Raw genomic sequence first — 20381 nt, forward strand, 5'->3', positions numbered from 1 at the left:
AATGCCACATTCTGAGCTTCTGGGTGGATGTGGACATTTTGGGGGGACACCGATTCACCCGCAACACTTATGTTATTTCGCATTTGGTTTACAGCTCTTTTACTATACATTGAACTGAACAGAAACCAAATGATCAAATAAGTGGTTTATGACTATAGATTTAAAAACCTTATGGGCTGACTACGTAACTGGAATCATTGTCTCTACGAGAAGCATTGAACCGTGCTCTGTGTAATGATCACATTTCTTTTGGAAATACAAAATTTCAGCAACATTGTATTAAGCGATTCATTAACTTCCTGGCACTCTCTTTCACATCTTTGTTCCTGAGGCTGTAGATCGGAGGATTCAGCATGGGAATCACCACTGCCTGAAATACAGAACCCACTTTGACTATGAGCCACTCGCTTTTGGATTTGGGTACACAATAAAGGAATAGGACCGTCCCGTGGAAAAGGGTGATGGCGGTGAGATGGGAGGCACAGGTAGAGAAGGCTTTCCGGTGCCCACCAGCAGAAGGCATTTTTAGGATAGTGACAAAAATGGATATGTAAGTAGTGAGGATAATTACCAGGCTGATCCCCTCATTAAATATGGCGATGACAAAACAAAGCACTTGGCTGGTGGAGGGGTCAAGAGCAGGAGACAGACACAATGACAGAGTGCTCCCAGACAGAATTATTCATGATGTTAGACCCACAGAAGGACAATGCCAGGAGGAAATAGGTGAGCATCAGGGAAGCGACTATACCCCACGGGTAGGGTCCAGCCACTAATGATGCACAGAGCTCTGGAGACATGACCACCGTGTAGAGAAGAGGCTGACAAACTGCCACAAATTGGTCATAGGCTATCACTGCCAACATGACTGTTCCTGCCACTGCAAATAAGCACAATACGAAGAAGTGCATGATGAATACGATGGAGAGAGTTCTGTCTTCTACAACCAAGTTCTTGAAGAGTTTGGGTGTAACTATGGGGCAATAACAGAAGTCAATAAAGGACAGGTGGCTGAGAAAATAGTACACGGGAGTTTGCAGATTGGGACTGACCCTGATGATGGCAATCATGCCCAGAGGCCCAGTCACGGTGACCGTGTAGATGGTGAACCACCAGGAACAAGGGAACCTGGAGGTCAGGATATTCTGAGAAGCTCAAGAGGGTGCAAGTGGCCCCAGCACTCTGATCTCCTTCAGCTAAATCCGGGATTGCTGTTGGAGAAAATCTGAATAGTGACAACAAAAATGATACCAGTGATAATGACAATAGTGTACGTAGATCACATTCACCATGTGGCAGACATTGTGCCAAGATATTAAGACACATTATTATTATTATTGTTATTATTATTATTATTGGTTGTGCCTGCAGCACGTGGACGTTCCTACATGGGATCAAACCCGTGACACAGCAGTGACAACGATGGATCCTTAACCCACTGAGTCACCCAGGAACTCCAGGACACATTAATTTTGATTGCTAAATAACGTTAAGACCTTCAAAGTGGGTAACAGGCATATATGAGTTAAGATACTTGTTTAATGTTACATGGCTTGATAATAATGAGTTAAGGTTTGAAGCTGACCATGAGTGATAGAAAAAGAATTAAGTCTAAAGTTAGAAACTTTTTCTACAGTGTTGTAGAAAATGTGCTTTCACAGTTCCATCATTCTGAAAGTCTGTGCTTTTTAATACTACTATAAGAATGAATGTAACTTTAGCAATACAATTTACCTTAAAAAAAAGAATCAGGAGAAGTAATGTATTAAAGATAGTAATACTTCTAGAGTTAGGATGTTCAAACTGGAACTCATAGGAAAATCAGAATTTATAAGTCATGGCAAGAATTTTCAAGTTTTGAAAAAATACATGGATTTTGAAGGAAATAGTGTCCTGTGTATCTTAAAGCTTTCCATCGACGGCAGTTGGATACTAACATTATTGCCTTAGCATTCTAAAAACCATACAGCTGGAGTTCCCCTCGTGGCGCAGTGGTTAATGAATCCGACTAGGAACCATGAGGTTGCGGGTTCGGTCCCTGCCCTTGCTCAGTGGGTTAACGATCCGGCGTTGCCGTGAGCTGTGGTGTAGGTTGCAGATGTGGCTCGGATCCCGTGTTGCTGTGGCTCTGGCGTAGGCCAGTGGCTTCAGCTCCAATTCGACCCGTAGCCTGGGAACCTCCATATGCCGAGGGAGCGGCCCAAGAAATGGCAAAAAGACAAAAAATAAATAAATAAATAAAAATAAATAAAACCATACAGCAATCTGGTAAAATAATGAAGTCATATTTACAACTTGTAATAACTTCATTCCTGTGTTTCTCCTATTTGTTTCCCACTATTCTCACTTAATGTTACTGATGCTTTCAACATCATCTTCTACATTCCTGGACCATTACCTTTCAACTTACTATTCATATTTTTAATCTGATAAAATTACTAGGAACAATACAGCATTAAATACTTACAGAATGTCTGAACTAGAGAGTAACTTAAAATATATTTTGCTCAACGCTTCCACACACTGTAAGTTTTCTCTCAAGAACTAGAGAATGTGGTAATAGACACACCAATAGCTACATTATCACCTTCAAAATTTCTGGTGACAGGAACATTAGTTTCAATTAAAACTACATGTGATAATATTGTTTTAGGTCATGAATTTTTTTTTTGATATACATTATTTTGAGAAACCAAAAGCATTTTGTATTTGAAAGCAGTTTGCAGACTTCCCATTTTGACTCCAGGAATATTTTCTTCATTCTTGGTATACTTCTAGACCATCAGAACATTGGAATTGTATTATACATAGTGTTCACTATCACTGTATATATATTTTATCCTTATCTTCCTTTGAAATGTTAGTATTATTCCTATCATCTTTTGAGATGTTGAGGGCAATCTCCAACGTTATAATATTCTTTTCAAAAATTTCACTTTGACAACCATGTTAGGCACATGGTGGATAGTGTCAGGGCAATAATCAGGATGACACCCCAGGAAAAAGGGGGGGTGAGGTCAAAGCTTAACAATGAGAGCATTCAGGAAGATGGACTTGGGAGATATTTGGCGCTAAGACCCAAAGAGTGTCCCCTGCCTTACAGGTTGCAGGAACCCAGTGTTCACCATATGAGAAAATGATAACACAAGATAGGTCACCCAACCTGAAACCAACTCACTTGCAGATCGTGTTTCTACTATTAACAGACTCCAGGGAAGTTCCCACTTAGAATTCACACATCATGTAAAACATTAAGAAGTTGATCCATAGAGCAGAAGTCCACAGTGAATTTAAATTAATGTGACTAGAATATATTTCTTAATATCCAGAAAAACTCAGAGAAAGAGTTTTGTACAGAGAGAGAGAGAGAGATTTGGAAGCTGGATTTGATTCCTAACATAACAGAGGGCTTATGTTTTTCTTCATGACCTTGGGGATTTGGACCCCAGAGAATATTTACTGAACTCTTTCTTTTTACATCACAAGCTCAGAAATTAGATTGAATGCCCTCCTAAGTGGGAATTTATAAAAACGTTCTTTCTTCTAAATCACTGGAGGCCATGCCTCACCTAGCCTACTTCAAGAACTTCTTTAAAACATGAATTATAGAGAAATATGCAAACAATTAGAAACATGGTCACTACAGTAAAACCATTCAGAGATAACCACTACTAAATTTACAGTATGATTTTTCTGTCCTTTTCTCTATGTAGATGGTGTATGTGCTTTGAGACGAATAAACGACATGACTTGGATTCTGGCTTTTTTGCTTAATGTAAATAATTATTATTGTCTTTGAAAAGAGTGATGTACTTTACTGACATAAATATAGGCAATCCACACTTCCAAGCTTATGTTAATACAATTAAAAAGTATACTCTCTTGGAGTTCCCATCGTGGCTCAGTGGTTAACGAATCCAACTAGGAACCTCGAGGTTGCAGGTTCGATCCCTGGCCTTGCTCAGTAAGGTTAAGGATCCAGTGTTGCCATGAGCTGTGGTGTAGGTCGCAGACGCAGCTGGGATCCTGAGTTGCTGTGGCTGTGGTGTAGGCCGGTGGCTACCGCTCTGATTAGATCCCTAGCCTGGGAACCTCCATATGCCATGGGAGTGGCCCTAGAAATGGCAAAAAGACACACACACACAACAGGTATATGCTGTTAAAAATGACAAATGCGTTTTGGAAATGTGTTTAATTCTCTAGAACCACTGGGTGTCAACCAATCCATTGTTTCCACTACGCCACCCAATTAGATTTACTTCTGCTTTCCCTGGGCCACTGATAAACTGACCAACCCTTGCCAGACTCTACCAGGAAGCCATAACACAACAGAGGCTGTTTATCACTAGGCCTAGAATTATTTATTGTATGTAGCACGGTCTTGATCCAGAATCCAGCGGGTCTCCATGCTTATTCTTTCACCAGGAGAGCCTTGAGTTTTGCAACGCATGACACTGACACCTCTGCACCTTGGACCAGCCTCCGGGAGCCAATTTCTGCAGCCATGTCACTCAAAGCTTGCAGCTTTCTCTTATGTTAATTTTCTATGCTGCATAACAAATTACCACGAAGTCGGTGGCTTAAATTATTACACATTATTACACAGTTTCTGTAGCATAATAGTCTGGGAATTTTTTTAGTTTCATGGGAATAAATTGTTGAGTTGTGTGAGAAGTGTTTGCATAACTTCCTAAGATACTGCTAAACTGTTTTCGAAGTCATTGAACCTTTTACTTTCATTGGAAATGCATAAGCATTCAGTTTGCTCCACATTTTTGCCAATATCTAAAACTCAAACTTTTATTATTATTATTATTATTTTTTGTCTTTTTGCCTCTTCTAGGGCTGTTCCCATGGCATATGGAGGTTCCCAGGCTAGGGGTATAATTGGAGCTGTAGTTGCCGGCCTACGCCAGAGCCACAAACAACTTGGGATCCCAGCCACGTCTGCAACCTACACCACAGCTCAGGGCAACGCCAGATCCTTAACCCACTGAGCGAGGCCAGGGATCGAACCGTCAACCTCGTGGTTCCTAGTCGGATTCGCCAACCACTGAGCCACGATGGGAACTCCAAAAACTCAAACATTTTAGACATTCCAGTGGGAGTGCAGAAATATCTCATTGAGGTTTTATTTTTACTTGTAATAAGAATGTCATTGATGACTAATGATATTTTTTCATATGTATATAGACTATTTGTTTATTCTATTTTGTCAATTGTCTGCCCAAATATTTCACCAACTCTTTAAATTAGATCATTTTTCTTGTTTTGAGGATAAATAGTTCTCAATATGTTCTACATACAAATCCTTTATCAATTATATGCATATTGCAAGTGTTTACTCATAATCTGAGGCTTTATTGTCATTTTATTAATGGTGTCATTTACACTTGAGAACTTTTTATCTCATGCTTTTTATACTGTGAAGTTCCTTTTATAATTTTTAAAAAATGATCCAGCTTCTTTATGTTTCATTCAAAAAATTCCCACCCTAAATTTTGAAAGATCTTTTCTGTCATATGCTAATTTTTGGTTTCGTTGTGTTTACTTCCAGGACCCATTTCATTTTCTTCATGCTAATAGTTGTGTATGGTCTGAAATAAAATTTAAGACTCACTTATCCATAAGGATATCCAGTTTGCTCGGCATTGCTTGTTGAAAATTATCATTTCTCTATTGAGTTTTAATGGCATTGTTTTTTGTCTTTTTAGGGCCCCATCTTGGCATACAGAAGTTCCCAGATGAGGGGTCTAATCAGAACTGTAGCTGCCGGCCTGCGCCACAGCCACATTAACTTGGGATCCAAGGTGCATCTTCGACTTACACTGCAGCTCACCGCAACGCTGATCCTTAACCCACGAGCAAAGCCACAGAGCCTTGTGGATACTAGTCAGCTCATTACCACTGAGACATGATGGGAACTCCAATAATGGCATGATTTTTGAAATTTAAATGGCTAGAGATGCTTGAGTCCCTTTTGAGATGCTATTATTCTAATATCCCACTGCCTTGATTATTGAAAATTTTTGAAATAAAATGGGAATATTAATTTAGAGGAAGCAAAACAATATTTTATTCATTTTTTGGCTAGTTAGTCAGATATAACTTTCATGAATAAAAATTAACTCCCATCATTTTATATACAATAAGTAGTAAAGGATGCATTAAGTTACAGTAAGCCGAAACATTTGTCAAAGCCATCTCTGGGGTAACAGTTTCCTGATGATAGTTCTAGAGAATCATTTCAGATCTACACTTATCTGATGAGCTGGAATCAATTTTACTTTGGAAACACACATGTAAACTTATACTATACATGGTAAAGTGCTTTAAAATAACTTACAAATATTATTAAAAAAAGTCAAATAATTTTTTTTCTATTTTGGATTTACATGTGGTTTACAGGTATTCCTCTAAACATTGATGCGTTTGACAATCAATAGAATGTCCTATAGATATATTAACTAAAAGTCTGTTGATTAAAAGATTGAACTTGACTCATCAATTGCCCTACAAGAGTTGAACAACCTGTAGCATGGGAAATCACATTATCTTTGGAAATAATATAATAAATCTCACAATATTACATTGAGTGATGAAGAAATTTTGTGACGACCAATCTTCTGAATGTGATTTTTACATCTTTGTTCCGAAGGCTGTAGATCAAGGGGTTCAGCATGGGAATCACCACTGTGTAAAACACAGAGGCCACTTTCACTGTGAGCCAAGAGTTTTTAGGGTTAGGGATACAGTAAAGGAAAAGGATGGTTCCATGGAAGATGGTGATAGCTGTCAGGTGGGAGGCACAGGTAGAGAAGGTTTTCTGGCGTCCGCTTGCAGAGGGCATCCTCATAACGGTGATAAAAATGAGTATATAAGATGTCAGAATAATCATCAGGCTGCATGCCTCATTGAATACAGCAATAATAAAGCAGAGTATCTCACTGATATAAGGGTCTGAGCAGGAGACAGAAACAATTACTGAGTGGTCACAGATAAAATTATTCATGATGTTAGACTCATGATAGGATAATGCAAGAAGAAAATATGTGAGTGTGAGGGAACACACTATACCCCAGGAGTAAGACCCAGCCACCAGCAGAACACAAAGCTTCTGAGACATGGCAGTGCTATAGAGCAAAGGGTTATGCACGGCCACAAAACGGTCATAGGCCATCGATGCTAACAGGAAAGTCTCTGTTACTCCAAATATGCAAGCAAAGCAAAACTGCGTAATGCACCCAAAGAAAGATATGGTCCTGTCCTCCACAATCAAGTTCTCCAATAATTTAGGTGTGACTGTGGTAGAACAACAGAAATCTACAAAGGACAAGTGACTAAGGAAAAAGTACATGATCGTGTGGAGCTTTGAATTGATCCTGATGGTGATCATCACGCCCAGATTCCCAACCACGGTGACTGTGTAGACAGACAAGAAAACCAGGAAGAGCGGAACCTGGAGGTCCGGATATTCTGAAAAACCCAGAGGAGTAAATGTGGGTATGATACTCTGATTTCCTTCTGATAACATCATGACCCCTGTTGAGTAAAGAATCAAAAGTTATTCCTGGAAAGTAGACATTAATAGAAAAGAGAAACAGAGAAGAAGGAAACTTCATGTGTCTCAGTGAGGTTGATGCAGAACAGTGATTCTTAGAGTTCCCATCGTGGCTCATAGCGGGTTCAGAATCTGACTAGTATCCATGAGGATGCAGGTTCTATCCCTGGCCTTGCTCAGTGGGCTAAGGACTTGGCATTGCAGCAAGCTTCAGCATAGGTTGCAGATGTGGCTTGGATCTTGCCTTGCTGTGGCTGTGGCATAGACTGGCAGCTGCAGCTCCTATTCAACCCATAGCCTGGGAACTTCCATATGCTGCAGGTGAGGCCCTAAAAAGAAAAAGAAAAAGAACAGTTATTGTCCAAGTACAGTCCTCAGACCAGTAGCAGTGGGAGTACCTGAGAATTTGTTAGGGAGGCAAATTCAGCATCATCGCCAAATTCCAGAATCAAAACTCTGGAATGAAGCCCTCAATTTATGGTTTAACCAGCCCTCCAGGTGATATTGATGAATGATAAATTATGAGAATCACTAAAGTATATACTAATCATCTTATTGTCTAAAATTCAGCCTTCATTACTATTTTTATTACAGAACTAAAATATAAATTTAGAGCAAAAAATAAACTATAGAAAACAAAGACGAGAGGTAAAACAGAAGCAAAGAGTACCTTGTTGTGGTTCTAAGAATGACACTAACGGAGGTCCCGTCGTGGCTAAGTGGTAATTAACCTGCATGAGGATGCAGGTTCAATCCCTGGCCTCCTTCAGTGGGTTAAGGATCTGACGTTGCCATGAGCTGTGGCTTGGATCCAGCATTGCTGTGGCATAGGCCATCAGCTATAGCTCCTATTCAAACCCCCCAGCCTGGGAACTTCCATATACTACAGGTGCAGCCCTAAAAAAGACAAAAAAAAAAAGAACTACACTAAGGATCCAGACATCACATGACATAGCAAATGTTGTCAGATAAATCTTAGCATAATTTGCTTATGTCTTTTATTTCTTTTTCAGGTGTTAGAAAGAATTAAATACCCATAGAATGTATTAGTTGGGATAAAGCTACAATTGTATCTAGTCCCATGCCTTCCAGCTAGTACTTAAAAATTGATTACAGAACCTTACCCATGATATGATCGTGTAGCCACTATTGAAACCTCCATCAACAGTACACTGTCTCCTGATGAAATTTATTGGTCTTTTATTGATATTTTATCATTTTTATTTTTTAATTAAATCACATTAATTACATATTAATATGCTTTTTAGTTCATCTATTCTGATATACATTTAATATTATAAATATATCCAACATAAAAATATATAACCTTTTGAGAAACAGAAAAACAGACGTGTATGAACTCACAAACAGTAATTTCGTACAAAATATGTTCCAAGCTACAATGAACATTACACTTTTTTTCAGTCAATAAGAAATAAGGCTTCTTTATGATGAGACAAACTTCAGGAAGATAAGGAGGTGAAAGGAGTAAGGCCATAGAATAAATGACTACAAGATAACAGACATAAAACTGCCACACAATTTTATGGATGATTTTGTTCCATCTTATTAGTTTTGTCTGGATCAAGTGTTGGGCTCCAGACATAGCTCCATGAATGCCTCCTTGACACATAAAGAATATACCTTCAGAATATTCTTCCCAATAGCAAATAGGACTGGGCAGATAAACTGCAAATATCCATTATTATTCAGGCTTATTTATTTATTTATTTATCCAGCTGCACCTGCTGATATGTGGAAGTTCCTGGGCCAGGGAGAGATCCAGCCAGCATTGCAGTTGCAGCCTGTGCCACAGCTGTAGTGACAATGCCAGATTTTTAACCTGCTGTATGATGAGGGATCTTCCTGTTCAGGCTACTTAAATAAATGAGTACCCTTCAACATCTGAAAATATTAGCAAAACCCTGGTATATTAGGGAGATTAATACTACTGTTCTGATTTATTGGAATGATTCCATTAATAACAATAGATACTCAGGAAATGACTTGGTATTTAACCCTAGCACTTTCAAATGATTTTGGCAAAAATATCTGCATTAGGATTAGGTTTTTTTCTCAGATTGCAACTAGGCTGGTGACATTTTAAAATTCAACAAATATCCTATAAATTATTTGCAGCTTCTCCATTGCTCACCGCTGCCAGTTTCTATAACACAAAACAATTATCAGAAACACTTCATGCTCTTTTAGCAAATTAACATGTCTCTGACCAGAAGTTCCCACTGTAGCTCAGTGGGTTAACAACCTGACATAGTGTGCTTGAGGATGCAGGTTCAATCCCTGGCCTTGCTCAGTGGGTTAAGGATCCAGCATTGCCACAAGCAGTGGCATAGGCCCCAGATGTGGCTTGGATCCGGTGTTGCCGTGGCTGTGATATAACTACAGCTCTGATTTGACCACTAGCCTTGTAACTTCCATATGCTACAAGTGTGGCCTTAAAAAAATATATATATTTCTAACCATATAAAAGGGTTATCTATAATTTTTGGAATAAGCTATATGACCTGGAACTCCATCTTTTCATCTAAATTGAAAGATACCAAAAGAGACATGAACTGACCTGAAACCAGAAAATTTTGATTAATTTATGAAGTCCTTCGTATGATTAATGAGCCTCAGGAATTTTCTTGCTCAGTAATCAAACATTCTTTAAAATATCAACAGGCTTAGTCTTTAAACAAAAGCAGAAGTATATTTCAATGAGAATGCAAGTAAAATGGCATTTTATTTGCAGGACATAATATCAAAGAATACAAAGAAAAAACTGAAAGCTGAATTCCCTTTCTAAACTTTGCCCAACTGTGGGTCTTATATTTGCCTCTATGACAATGAAGTTATAAACAACGGAGAATTGTAATTGGAGTATTACTCAATGGACCACAAAACTGTATAATTATTTGAAACACTGCCTCTTGCATCACTATGGCAGATGCATTTTCTTCTAAATCATTAGAGATAATTACACCACCGCATCTACTTCATTACTTACTTTTAGATTTTAAATTATTGAAATGATACACAGTCGAAGAAATGCACAGGAACTGTAGGATTTTAAATAAGGAAAAAAAGAACAATCTAGAAATAATTGCTATGAAGGCAACCGAATTACAAATCCTACATTCAGAAGTAGAGTAGAGAAACTTGCCCACATGAGGTGAAGCAAAGGATGAAGGTGACCTTCACCAGTGGTATAATGTGCTTGTCATTTACCCCCGATGTGATGTAAAGATGGAAGCTTTACTTCTGTGATGGTCCTTCCCCCGAACCCATAATCTCAGCTCAGTAGGTGATAAGTCATTAAACAAGCCCATAGTTGGAAGCATCCTCCAGGATACCTCAGCAGTCCTCCTTGGAATTCTCAAAGCCAAGCAAAGCAAGGAAAAAGGGAAAACCTGTCACAGACCAGAGGCCATTTGGGAAACAAGCCAGTTTAATGCAATGTGGTCCCCTGGACTGGATCCAAGGGAAGAAAAAGAACATTAATGGGAAAAAAAAAAAAAAACCTGATAGAATCTAAATAAAATTTAGAATTTAGCCATCATAATGTAACATTATTTATTTTTTAGTATTATTTTACTGTGGTAAAAACACTTAACATGAGATCTACTCTCTCAAGGTATTTTTTGTTTTTTTCCTTTTTCTGGATTTCCCGGACCAGGTATCAGATCCGAGCCACACTTGTGACCTCCTGAGGCAACACGGGATGGTTTTTTTTGTTTTTGTTTTTGTCTTTTTGCCTTTTCTAGGGCCGCTCCCACAGCATATGGAGGTTCTCCGGGCTCAGGGGTCTAATTGGAGCTGTAGCCACCGGCCTGCACCACAGCCACAGCAACTCAGGATCCGAGCCGTGTCTGCAACCTACACCACAGCTCAGGGCAACGCCGGATCCTTAACTCACTGAGCAAGGCTAAGGGATCGAAGCCGCAACCTCATGGTTCCTAGTCAGATTCGTTAACCACTGAGCCACGACGGGGAACTCCAGCACCCAATGTTTTAACTCACTCTGCGGGGCTGGGGATCAAACCTGTGTCCTGGTGCTACAGAGCTGCACAGAGGGAACTCCTTAAGATATTTTTAAGTGTACATTACAGCATTGTTGACTACAGATATAATTTTGTACAGCGCATCTCTAGATCTTATTTGTCTTACTTAACTGAAACTCTGTGCCTCTTGATTTGTAACTTCCCATTTCCCCCTCCATGGGCCTCTGGCAACTAACACTCCCGTCTTTGAGTTTACGAATTTGATTATATTATATACACCATGTAAATGGAATCATATAGTGTTTTTCTCTCTGGCTTATTTCACTGAGCAAAATGTTTTCAGTGTTTATCCATGTGGCCACATATTACAGAATTTCCATTTTTTTTAAAGCCAAATTGTATTCCGTTGCTTACATACACTCTATTTTTTTAAATCCAAATGTCCACAGATATTTAGGTTGTTTCCCCATCTTGGCTATTGTGAAGGGTTCTGCAATAAACATGGAAAGTCTAATATCTCCTTGAAAACCTGATTATAATTTTTTTGATAAATATCCAGAAGTAGGATTACTGGATCATATATAATTCAATTCCCCCCCCCTTTTTTTTTTTTGTCTTTCTGGGGCCACACCCATGGCATATGGAGGTTTCTAAGCCAGGGTCCAATAGGAGCTGTAGCTGCCGGCTTACACCACAGCCACAGCAACGCCAGATCTGAGTACGTCTGTGACCTCCACCACAGCTCACGGCAACGCCAGATCCCCAACCCACTGAGCAAGTCCAGGGATTGAACCCGCAACCTCATGGTTCCCAGTAGGATTCATTTCCACTCCAATATACAATTCAATTTTTAATTTGTAAAGAACCTCCATACTGTTTTCCACAGCAGCTATGCCATTTTCCTTCATACTAACAAAGTATAGTGAGGTGTGATGAGAACTATCTGGAATATCTTTGCACCTTATTTTGTAAATAAAAAATTATTAACAATCGAAAAATTTATTTTTAAAATATCTGTCACTTAATGGTCCCATTGTATTGTGTATCTAATAACACAACCAGCTCTGCTTTATGCCAACACACCATCCCCTCTGAACTGAAATAGTGTAAACATAATAAGCAGCCTCTCAGCCTCCACTTCTCCCCCGACTTTGAACTGTTTTTCTATTCCCCTTGCTAGACTTTGTTTTTAGGGTCTATGGCTCTAAGTGTGTTGGGACAAGGTTTAAGGGTGGTGGCTGGGAGTAGTAAGTAACATTTTTAAACTCTTATAACTAAATAAGAACTAATTTAGTGAATGTGAACTTACATACTATTTCCTGATAGCACATTTCACAAGGATGTAAACAAGACACACAAATTCTAATTCCTTAGACCACAGAATTGGTATGTGGAGAAGTCTGGATTCAAACACTATCCTCGGAGTTCCTGTTGTGACTGTTAAACAGAAACCTATAGAATTGTAGAGAAATACGTCAGACTTTTGAGTTTAAAAATATGGTGGAAGCAACTTGGAGCAGTAAAGTAACTTTGAGTTCTGGATTAATCACCAATGTTGTCTGGAAGTGTTTTGCCAGGAATTTGATATTAAAAGGTAGAAATGCAGGAATTTCTGCTGTGGCTCCGTGGGTTAAGAACACGACTAGTATCCATGAGGATGCAGATTTGATCCCTGGCCTTGCTCAATGGGTTAAGTATTCAGCATTGCCTTTGAGTGTAGGTCACAGATGCAGCTCAGATCTGGCGTTGCTGTGGCTGTGGCACAGGCCAGAAGCTGCAGCTCTGATTTGACCCCTAGCCTGGGAACTTCCATATGCTTTTCCTGGGTGCAGCCATAAAAAGCAAATACCATCCTCTTCATGTAAAAAGAAACTGCAAAATCACAGCTGCCTCACTATTCACAATAGCCAAGACATGGAAACAACCCAAATGTCCATCGACAGATGATTGGATTCGGAAGATGTGGTATATATACACAATGGAATACTACTCAGCCATAAAAAAGAATGCCATCATGCCATTTGCAGCAACATGGATGGAACTAGAGAATCTCATAGTGAAATGAGCCAGAAAGACAAAGACAAATACCATATGATATCACTTATAACTGGAATCTAATATCCAGCACAAATGAACATCTCCTTAGAAAAGAAAATCATGGACTTGGAGAAGAGACTTGTGGCTGCCTGATGGGAGGGGGAGGGAGTGGGAGGGATTGGGAGCTTGGGCTTATCAGACACAACTTAGAATAGATTTACAAGGAGATCCTACTGAATAGCATTGAGAACTTTGTCTAGATACTCATGTTGCAACAGAAGAAAGGCTGGGGGAAAAATGTAATTGTAATGTATACATGTAAGGATAACCTGACCTCCTTGCTGTACAGTGGGAAAATAAAAACAAACAAACAAACAAAAAAATCACAGCTGCCTTAGGACATACTTCAAACATAGCAATTATTGTAAGAGTATTTTCTTTAATGGCTGCCTTAATAATGAGGAATTTAAATTATAAACCAAAATGAGGTATTACTACTCACCACATTGAAAATAGTGACAATATCAAATGTTGGTTAGAATGGGCAATAATTAGAACTCCACGCAGGATGGGCAGAGTGTGAACTAATGTAACTACTTGAGGAAATTGTTTGATGGTATCTAGTAAAAAAAAAAAAAAAAAAAAAAAGGAAAGAAACAAGCTCCCTTTAATCCAGAACATTCAATGTAGGCTTTATGTACAATGCAGCACATTCTTGTGTAAGAATGTTCACAGCAGCATTTCCATTAAAGACAAAACAAGGTAAATATCCAGGAGAGGAGCTGCTGAATAATACAGAAGTTCTATTTTTAATTTTGGTAGGAATACCTCCATACTGTTTTCCATTCAGTATGTAATTGGTTGCACCAATTTACACTCTCACCAACAGTGTGCAAGGGTTCTCTTTTCTCCACATCCTCTCCAACACTGGTTATTTGTAGGCTTTGTAGAGGAAAGCGAGATGGGGAAATGTAGGGATATTGGATTAAGACACACCAAATACTCTGTACACATTAGATAAGCAACAAGGTTATATCACACAGCACAGGAATTATAGCTACGATCTTATAATAAGTTTGTTTGCTAGCTTCCTTTTTAGGGCTGTACCCAAGGCATATAGAAGGTCCTAGGCTAGGGGTCAAACCAGAGTTGGAGCTGCTACCTATGACACAACCGCAGCAATGCCAGATCCCAGCCATATATGAGACAGCTTTCGGCCACGCCAGAATCTCAACCCACTATGTGAAGCCAGCAATTGAGCCCACATCCTCCTCGACACTACATCAGGTTCTTAACCCACAAAGCCACAACAGGAACGCCTTTTGTAATGATAGCTTTTAATGGAGAATAACCTATAAAAATGCTGAATCACTATACTGTACACCTAAAACTAATAAAATACTGTAAATCAAATATACTTCATATAAAGGAGTAAACAGCCAAACTCTATTAGTAGTAGCATGAACAAGCAAATTTGATGTATCAATTTCATGGAACATGCTTCAGCCATATAAAAGGAACTGCTGTTACATTCAACATGTAATCACTTATGTACTCTTTTAAAACAAAATGCTAAACCAAAGAAGCCAGATATGAGGGCATATATCCTCTAAAACTTTATATGCATTTCAAAAGGAGGCAAAAAGGTAACTTTGAGACTCTCATAACCTTGTCTCAGGGCTTGTAACCAAAAAAGAAAAAGTTCTGCATATGACACAGTCCTTGAAGGAGTTTGCTCCAGGTGGTGTGAGAGAGGCTTAGTGACTAGAAAATGTTTATGGAAATGTTGTAAAATGCTGACAGCATTCTATCTTTAATGTCTTGAAGAAAGTAACATACAGAATTCTCATTCAGAATTATTTGTCTGCTTGTCATATTTCCTGATATGAAAGAGAGAGGAAGAGAAAAGAGAGGCATCAGAAAGGAAGCAAAGAAAACACGGAAGGGTAATAATTTACAGGAGTTGGGAAATTAGGATATGGACATCTTTAGAGGCATGTTTTCAGCCTCTTATGTTCTGGGAGTGATACATAAACAGAATTTTCCTTCTTTTTTTCCCTTTTGAACTGAAGATGATTTTTTTAAAGCAGAATTAGATTTAATAATATGTATACATATACACACATATATTGTCTAATTTCCGCAATAAATTGTATCCCATTAATTGAAGAAAAATGTAATAACAACTTAAATGTATATAGCACATTTAAGCAAATAACTCCTCTCTTTTCTCTCTCGTCAAAATTACGGTGAGTGAGAAAACAGCTGTTTGGCGTTGATTAACTCTCTGATCGCCTCCTTCACATCGTTATTTCTAAGGCTGTAGATAAGGGGGTTTAACATGGGGATCACCACTGCGTAAAACACGCTGGCTACTTTGATGAAGAGAAATGATCTTTTGGAGCTGGGCACACAGTAGAGAAGAAAGATGGTCCCGTGGAAGATGGTGATGGCGGACAGATGGGAGGCACAGGTGGAGAAAGCTTTTCGGAGCCCACCAGCAAATGGCATTTTGGTAACTGTGACAACGATGAAAAGGTAGGAGGAGAGGATAATCAGGAGGCTACAGGCCTCATTGAATATGGACATGATAAAAATCAGCATCAGGATGAAATAAGTGTCAGAGCAGGAGGCAGAGATGATGGCGGAATACTCACAGCTAAAGTGATTTATGATGTTTGACCCGCGGAAGGATAGTTCCGAAAGAGAACATGTGAGGGTCAAGGAACATAACCCACCCCACGAGTACGTTGAGGCCACCAGGAGGACACAGAGCTTAGGAGACATAGCAACTGTGTAGAGCAGGGGGTTACAAACAGCCACAAACCGGTCATAGGCCATCACGGCTAACATGAACATTTCCGTAATGACAAATGTGCAGCCAAAGAAAAACTGCATCATGCAACCCATGTAAGAGATCGTCTCTACGTTCACAACCAAGACCTCTAAGAGTTTGGGTGTAACTGCAGAAGAGTAACAGAAATCAAGAAAGGAGAGATGGCTGAGAAAAAAGTACATGGGGGTGTGGAGCTTGGGATTGATTCTGATGATTGCAATCATACCCACGTTCCCCACCACAGAGACTGTGTAGATGGCCAAGAAGACCAAGAAGAGGGGCGCCCGGAGGTGTGGGTATTCGGAGAAGCCCAGGAGGATGAAGGTGATTCCAACACTCTGATTTGCCTTTTCCATCACTATGGTTCCTGCTGGACAAAATCAGAGAATCTGTCCTGAGCAACCAAATATGACAGAGGTAGGCGGCTATTTTTTTTTTTTTTTTTCCCCAGGCTGGGCTGGGGCCTGGAACAGGTGGGTTTTTGTGGGGGAGTACGTTTGGGTCCTGATGGAGAGTCAGAGAGAGGATGGACTAGAAGGATCTGAGCATCATGAGTGGCTCAGGGAATGGACCTGTTTGAATTTGCTCATCTTAGCTATTTCCACTTCCCTCCACATGAATGTTTCTTTAAATAGATCCATTTAATTAAAACAGTTGGCTATGACTACAAACTCTTACATTTGCTCTGGCCATTTTAATTGGCCAAGGTGTCTTCTCTTTTACTCTCATTTTTCCTCACTTTTCTGTCTTCCTTGTCACTTTTCCTCTCTGACCACCAGACAGACCCCAGTTTTATATCCTTGTAATGATTTCATCAACTGGCTTAACATTGTTAGTAGGTCATTTGTTGCATCTTCTAGAAAGTATGAATGACATCTTGTAAAGATCTTAGACTTTGTATTATGGTTAATCTAGATTCAAATTTGGCCTTAGCCACCTATTAATATGTGTCTCTGACAAGTTGTTTAATTGCTCTGCAACTGATTCCCTTATCTATGGAAATATGATAACAGTATTAGCATTTATTTTTATTTTTATGTAAAATTTTATATAAGGCATAACTTAGCTATATTTTAAACATCTAAGATTAAATTGGACATGCAGTAAATGTCACCTCAAATTTAATTTCTTCTCTTCTTATATTTCTGTTTTTAAATAAGTATACTTTGAATTTCAAATATATGACTGCAAAATACTCTGGAATGCAGCACCAGTTATAACTTCAGAAATATGAAGTTGTGAACATAGAGAATAGGACCTGGGGGAAAAAATGGGCAGAGACATAGAGGAAATAGCTGTCTTTCCTGATTCTTTTCTAATGCTTTCTTCTTAGAGACACATTTCAATTATCATCTCAAGTCAGCCACGCATAACTTTCTTTTCTCCATTTTTCTTCCTTGTCCTTATCTGGATTTCTAGGCTTCGCTTTTCTTCTCAGGTACAGGTTTAGAGAAAGGCAATTAGGACTAAATGAAAGTATTCTTCAAAATGTGCTCCCATCTTTATCCCTGGCTACCTAGGTAAAAATCATCTTTATTTAGGCTGCCTACATCCACCCTTCAGGACTAGCTTTCATTACATTTTATTTAGATCTGTGCTTAAATTCTCACACGTTGTCGAAATTGCTCCTTACAAATTACTTGAAATCTTAACCCTTCTGTCTGGATTTCCATAAGCTCTAACGTCACTATATCACTCGGACTCTTTAACTGGTATGCCTTTTGTTTAACTCATACCAGCGATTTTGATTGTTTTGCATAAAACACATTTTTTTTTATAACTTCGTATCTTCATCACATTGATCACATTGTTTTCTAACCCCATCAGATTTGAAGCATCATTGCCTTTTAATATCGAATTCCTGGCAAAATGCTTCCAGACAACTTTGGTGATGAATCCTTAACTCAAAGTTACTTTACTGCTCCATCTTGCTTCCACCTAGATGGTTTTAAACTCAAAATTTTAATGCAAAGTCTGGCATATTTCTCTACAGTTTTATGGATTTCTTTTTAATATTTTCCTAAAATGTTTTTCAAATTGAGAACAGGTAATATTATTTGAATATCCATCAGGTAAGCCGCAGAAGGAAGGTTCAAAGACAATGCATTCCAGGAATCTTAAAGATGTAAGAAATAGAGTTCAGTAACTCATATTCTTATTCTTAACTGAAGTAAAATTATACCATTGCCCTGCTACTGGATTTGCGAAGGTGTTTCTCTGCCAAAAATATTGATGATTTCAGAGTTTCCCACATCAGAATTAAAGTATAACACTTAGTTTCACAACTCACCAGAAGACAGATATTCTTTTTAGATTTATTGACTGAAATCTTCTTTGATTTAAATAAGATTCTTGAGAATTATTTCACAAAACATACCTTTTATAAAAAATTATTGTAGCTTATAATATTAGGCTATCAGAACTGCTTCCAAAGTATATTCCACTACCGGGCTTCAAGAAAATTACATGTTTCTCATTAAAACACTAAATCAAGGACAACATAGAGAACCTCTCAAGGGTGAGCCAGACTTGCAAACTAAATTTAGGGATTATGCTGTATATTTGCATCTACCTGAGTGGCTTTGGGGAATCACACCCTAGAGAATTTTGATTGAGGTGTTTGTCATGAACTACAAATTAGACAATTTAAAGAAAATCCTGTGTTCCTAATTTAGAATGTAATTTATTTAAATTGTTAAATCACATAGGAATGTTGAATAATCTTCTGGTCTTAAAAAAATAATGGTTGCAATCGACTTATTGTCTGGCATTTTGTGTTTTCATCAGGGAGAACATAACTTCCAAAATTCACAAAGAGAAAAATCGCAATCACAGTCCGATAAGCCAGCCACAGTATAGTTAGTGTGCTATGTTCAATTTCAGTCTTTCCCCTTAGTTTTCTTATTGAGACATCTATCTTCTTGTAAATAACACTTTCGGTGTCACACTGACTGTAGATCTGATATCATGGCCTTTATGTCTAACATTGTACCTCAATGTTTTCCTCTTTTATGAAAACTCATATTGAATATATGCTTTTTCATCAGGCAGTTGATAGGTTTGCTGAATCCTATGGTATGCTAATGTTCTGTGTCATCACGATAAACTGTTGCAAATCCAGTGGCTTAAAAAATACTCATTTATTAGTTCACAAATCTGTATGTCGGAAGTCAGGCACAGCACAAGTGGTCCATCTATTCAAGTTATCACAAGGCTGAAATCAAGGTGTCAGTATCAATGATCAATTATTCAAATTAAAACTGCAAATTACATATTCTATATCAAGTAAGTGGGAAAAATCATAAATTCTGATAATACTGAAAATGGGTGAAGAAGTGGCTCATAATTTTAGAACTTTCAAACATTACTTTTAGGGAGTCTAAATTGATAAAATCATTTAGAAAAATTTAGAATTAAATGAATGCGTCATAGTTCTAGGTGTAAATTCCATCTTCCTGAGTCCACATGTATAGCCTAATGTGTGCATGTCCTTAAATTGAAGCTTTCCAAATGTCCATGATAGTAGATTAAATAAAAAAATCTAAAATATTTATACTATGAAATATTCAAATGAATCAAAATCGCTCACACTATAAATATGTGCAACAATATGTATTATTGGAAAAAATAAATAATATAATAATGTTCTCTCCTTTGTTTTGCTTAAACAGTCATTTACTGCTATGGAGAAAACTGGTAGGTGGGAAAAGTTTGGGTGATAATGGATGACCAAAGACTACATTTTACTAATCTTAGTTTCTGTAATATTCAGTAATTGCTATGTATCCTTAGAAATGAATTTAACTTTATCTTAGTATTCCATATTATTTTCAACACCTTTTGTTGGATTATCATATGTTACATTGATACTCAAAAAATGAGTGATGCAGTTAGAGACTAGTTAATATTTTCAGCATCTTCTTACTTAAAATCAGATAATGCT

The 20381-nt window shown here is 38.2% G+C and overlaps 3 protein-coding genes across 3 annotated transcripts; all 3 read right to left on the bottom strand.

Annotated features, from left to right (window-relative positions):
- Positions 1–265: 265 nt before the first annotated feature.
- LOC125124455 (olfactory receptor 5D13-like) lies at positions 266–4506 on the bottom strand. Its single transcript, XM_047774565.1, is given in 4 exon segments — positions 266–634; positions 636–1110; positions 1112–1225; positions 4460–4506. Coding segments are annotated over 4 exon segments (1005 nt in total).
- A 2080-nt stretch (positions 4507–6586) lies between these two features.
- LOC125124039 (olfactory receptor 5D13-like) lies at positions 6587–7537 on the bottom strand. Its single transcript, XM_047774215.1, has one exon. It carries the CDS (start codon positions 7535–7537, stop codon positions 6587–6589), a length of 951 nt encoding a protein of 316 aa, XP_047630171.1.
- Positions 7538–15846: 8309 nt separating this feature from the next.
- LOC125124456 (olfactory receptor 5D18-like) lies at positions 15847–18262 on the bottom strand. Its single transcript, XM_047774566.1, has 2 exons — positions 18175–18262; positions 15847–16805 (listed from the first exon to the last, which is right to left on the bottom strand). The coding sequence occupies exons 1-2, from the start codon at positions 18260–18262 to the stop codon at positions 15847–15849; spliced, it is 1047 nt and encodes a 348-aa protein (XP_047630522.1).
- Between the last annotated feature and the right edge of the window lie 2119 nt (positions 18263–20381).

Source organism: Phacochoerus africanus, chromosome 4 (assembly GCF_016906955.1).
Source record: "Phacochoerus africanus isolate WHEZ1 chromosome 4, ROS_Pafr_v1, whole genome shotgun sequence".
Taxonomy (NCBI): Eukaryota; Metazoa; Chordata; class Mammalia; order Artiodactyla; family Suidae; genus Phacochoerus; species Phacochoerus africanus.